Source organism: Myotis davidii, unplaced genomic scaffold (genome assembly GCF_000327345.1).
Source record: "Myotis davidii unplaced genomic scaffold, ASM32734v1 scaffold1584, whole genome shotgun sequence".
Lineage (NCBI taxonomy): Eukaryota > Metazoa > Chordata > Mammalia > Chiroptera > Vespertilionidae > Myotis > Myotis davidii.
The window spans coordinates 472,881-477,704 of NW_006295732.1; the positions used below are offsets into that span (position 1 = coordinate 472,881).

Genomic DNA, 4,824 nt, shown 5'->3' on the forward strand with positions numbered 1-4,824 from the left:
CAGTTTTGGATCATTAACCTGGCTACCAAAAATATGTAATTAACTCTTATCAGTAAGTAGACATGTTTTTAATTTCTTCACTAGGGATATTTTTGCTAAGTCAATATTTCTTTATTTTTTTAAAAAAATTATATATTATATTACTATTCTAAGAGATATTTCATTTTTAATATATTTTATTAATTTTTTACAGAGAGGAAGGGAGTGGGACAGAGAGTCAGAAACATCGATGATAGGGAAACATTGGTCAGCTGCCTCCTGCACACCTGCAGCTGGGGATGTGTCTACAACCGAGGTACATGCCCTTGACCGGAATTGAACCTGGGACCTTTCAGTTCATGGACCTACACTCTATCCACTGAGCCAAACCAGTCAGGGCGAGATATTTCATTTCTAACTTGGGAAAGAACAAATAACACATGTTCACACATTTTTAGAAATAATAGTAAGATCATTTTAAAAAATTTATTGGACTTCAATAAAAAATATAGCATATCACATAAGATGACTTTGTAATAAAATATCCAACTCAGATTTGCTTAAACAATAAAGGAAAGTTGTTTACTTATAAAACACAGTTTCAAAAGAAAACTAACTCCAATACTGATATATTAGAGTTCTCACACTCTTCCCTTCAATCTTTAGAGTATGACTTCTCTCATGAGCTAATTTGGTCTCACATTATATAGACTTTAAAAAATGTCCAGACAAAGCAACATTATAACTTCCCCTTTGCTTTCTTTTTATTTATGACCATGAAATTAATTTATTAAAAATTCTCATAAGACTCCCCTGAGTTTATATTTGCCAGGAGGATTCCAATAGCTGATAAGGTAAAAGGAATTTCTGTCCTATGGTTGGATTAGGTGAATCACTTATGGTCAAAGAGATCATATAAAATAAAACAAGTATTTTCTGGTATTTATGTATGTAATAAAGCAGTTTAAAATGCATAATGGCATGTGAGAACAAATACAGACTATTATATTGAAATGTACCTTTAGTATTTGGGATCTATAATACAATCATGATATCTGCATTCTAATGACTCTCAAAAAAATTGCTCTGCTACGGAGCATTTGGAGTATGAGGTGGGAGTATTTTTTTTATTATCAGAATACATTAAGGGTGACACTGGCATATTGTGGTCACATGGCATGGATGATGAATATGCTACAAAGCACAGGTTATTCTTATACAATTAGACATGTTAAAAAACTGAATAGCTCATACTCTTGCAGAAAGGTACATATAAACAGACATGTCAATATCAATATTAACACATAAAGATGGAGATAGATATGTAGATTTATATATAGTCATACATATCACACTATAAATTATAAAAATGAATAATTCATTCAACTACTCCTTTTGGCAGTTTTAAACTGTGCATGAGCCCTGTGCTCGGGGAAAACAGCAACGTTAAGGAACATTACATGATTGCATCTCATTCTTTTTGGTCCATATCTTCATGCATGGCAGAGACAGTGAAGTCTCGGGAGTCCATCTTATCAGTGAGCCAATCGACCTTTCTTTGAGTGTTGATGAAGATGACTGCCTGGGTGATGGCGAGGGTTTCACGTAAGTCACACAATGTGTCCAGCTTCCACTCCTCTCTTCCCATATTGATGTAGAATTGGCGGATACCCTCCAGAGTCAACTCTTCCTTCTTGACAAGCATCCAAATGGGGTCCCTCATGAACTTCTTGGTCACCTCAAGCACACCAGAAGGCATTGTAGCTGGCAGAAATACCACCTGGGTGTTGCTGTTGAGCTTTTGGAATATGTCATACCAGTAGATCTGGTCCTTGAATGCACAGCTTAACATTTCATCAGCTTCATCCAGTATAAACATCTTCATGTATTTGGGAGACAGATATCTGCGATTAAGCATGTCAAGCACATGTCCTGGGGTGCCCACGATGATACGGGGAGCTTCCATCTGCAGCTTCTGCACCTCTGCACGCACATTGGTACCCTCAATGCAGCCATGGCAGGAGGCACCCATGGAGTCTCCTAAAGCCATGACTACCTTCTGTATCTGCTGTTTTAGTTCTCTAGTAGGTGCCAGGACCAAGGCCTGAGTGGCCTTCAGATCTAATTCAATCTGTTGCAGAATCGATATGGCAACTATGTTTTCACAAATGCCTTACTGAAAACAACCACCTCCTTCCATATGACATGTAAGGCTCACAGATGCCTTTCTTTCTTACCTACTAAAAGTTCATATACAGACTTTCCAAATTCCCATTCAGTGCTTCATTAATGATTAACTATTTGTACCCACTGAACAATCTGGGCAAAATACCTGTTAATATGATTTGACCAAGCTTTAAATTTCTCTCCTCTCTACAGGGCCCAGAACTTTCAACCATCATTAGCTTGTGCCAGTATTTGAATATGAACCAAGTTGTCCTTAACAGCACCTCCTGAGAATATGGTGCAAAAAATGTATTAAGAAATCACAACTTGCCCTAACTGGTTTGGCTCAGTATATAGTGTCGGCCTGTGGACTGAAAAGTCCCAGGTTCGATTCCGGTCAAGGGCATGTACCTTGGTTGCGGGCACATCCCCAGTAGGAGGTGTGTAGGAGGCAGCTGATTGATGTTTCTCTCCCATCAATGTTTCTAACCTTCTATCCCTCTCCACTCTCTATCCCTCTCCCTTACATTCTGTAAAAAATCAATCCTATATAATAAAAGGCTAATATGCCAGTCAACCAAAGGGCAGAACAACTGGTCACTATGATGTGCACTAACCACCAGGGAGCAGACGCTCAATGCAGGAGCTTCCCCCTGGTGGTCAGCGTGCTTCCATAAGGGGAGCGCCACTCAGCCAGAAACCAGGCTCATGGCTGGCAATCGCAGTGGTGGTGACGGGAGCCTCTCCCACCTCTGCTGCTGCAGGCAGGTGGTAAGGAGTGAGGGGTCCAGGACTGCAAGAGCCCCAGACTGCTAGAAGAATCCCAAACTGCGAGAGAACACAGGTTGGGCTGAGGGATGCCCCCTGAGTGCATGAATTTCATGCACTGGGCCTCTAGTAAAATATATTTTAAAAAAAGAAAAGAAACCCAACTCAACACTGAAGTCAGAAATCCATGAAGGGAGGGCTCTCACATATCACTTATCACAGCAACATAGTACAGCAAGAAGAAATATTTCCTCTCTATTGGCAACAAGCTGTCCTTGCCTGCAACCAATGAGAAACTGCTACCTACCAATTCCAACTCTCGTATTCCTCCCATGAACTTTTGTTCAAAATAATTTATCCTAACTCCTTGCTTTCCTCCATAAAAAAAAAAAAAAATTCTTTTCCTCTATTCCTGGACTACAAGTTAACCATATTTTACCTGCCCTAGTTTCCAAATGCACTAGACTTTACTGGCTGAGTTACTTACCATTTTTTAAAATTTGGCATAATGATTTAAACACCATCCCAATTACTTGCATTATATAAATGTTTAACATTTTATATGTAAAGCAACATAGAGAATCAACAAATAGAGTTTAGCAGAAGTGATTGGGATTAATGCTTGTCTGAAAACAAATCAAGGCAGGCCCATTGTTTATTATGTACGTAGTTCCTTCTGAGAAAAAAAAAAATGGTTCAATAATGCATTTTTGAACTGATACAATTTAATCTGAAAAAGTTTAGGACACACTATTCTGTGCACCAAGTAATATCAAAATTAGGGTACAGATCAGCTGGACTGGCTCAGTGGTTGAGTGACAACCCATGAACCAGGAGGTCATGGTTCCATTCCTGGTCAACACACATGCCCAGGTTGCAGGCTCCATCCCCAGTGGGGGGGGGGGGGCGCATTCAGGAGGAAGCTAATCAATTATGTTGCTATCTCTCTCTCTCTCCTTTCTCTGAAATCAATAAAAACATATTTTAAAAAAGTATATAGGGTACATACTTGACCTGCTATCAGAGCAGAATAGAAACTCCTGCTCTGAGCCAAATTCTTTTTTTTTTTAATTTACCATTATTATTGAAAGTATTACTGATGTCCTTTTCCCCCCATTAAGCCCTTCTAGCCCACACATGCCCCCATCCCAGGCCTTCACCACACTATTATCTGTGTCCATGGTTTATGCACATATGCATATAAAGTCTTCGGTTAATCTCTCCCCACTCTCCCACTTATCCCCACCTTTCCTCTGAGGTTTTCCTGAGATTCCACAGTCCATGTCAAATTCTTTCTCAGAATTTTGTTTTCCTTTCAGGTGGAAACCTAGCTCCTTATATAACATTTGTAATGAATTGAAATTAGAAGGTCAAATATTTATTTGCATAATTGTTGACATAGCATTATTTAGCTCTGATTTTTACTATAAAATTATATCTGGTGTTGCTGCTAGGTCACTTCACCTCTTTTCTCCTTTAATCAAATAATGTCTGCTCATAATGAGGCTGTAAATCCTTCAATTTCCGATTTTGCTGGAGTTTTTATTTATATATTTTTGCTGTGTCTTCAATAATATCCTGCATATTCACTAAAAATCAATGATTTAAATAATAATGTATTTTTAATATAGATATAACCATTAATTGCCCTTTTAAAAGTAAATGTATACCCATCCTAAGAAAGATCACCTACTCCATCTGAACGCTTACAGACTATAACAATTTATGCAAAAAACTTGAAATACCTACTTTAATAAACAATATTGAATGTGACATCCACCAAATTTGGTCAAGTCTTGTGACTCCCAGAATGGTTTTTCCACTTCCAATCACACTAGAAAGTATGCAGTAGCATATTGGTCTATTGTCCACATTCAATAAAATTGAGTGATTACAATACATACATAACAT

The 4,824-nt window shown here is 38.2% G+C and overlaps 1 protein-coding gene across 1 annotated transcript; it reads right to left on the reverse strand.

Annotated features, from left to right (window-relative positions):
- Positions 1-1,435: 1,435 nt before the first annotated feature.
- On the reverse strand, positions 1,436-4,259 carry LOC102770305 (eukaryotic initiation factor 4A-I-like). Its single transcript, XM_015568198.1, is given in 2 exon segments — positions 1,436-2,133; positions 4,160-4,259. Coding segments are annotated over 2 exon segments (798 nt in total).
- Between the last annotated feature and the right edge of the window lie 565 nt (positions 4,260-4,824).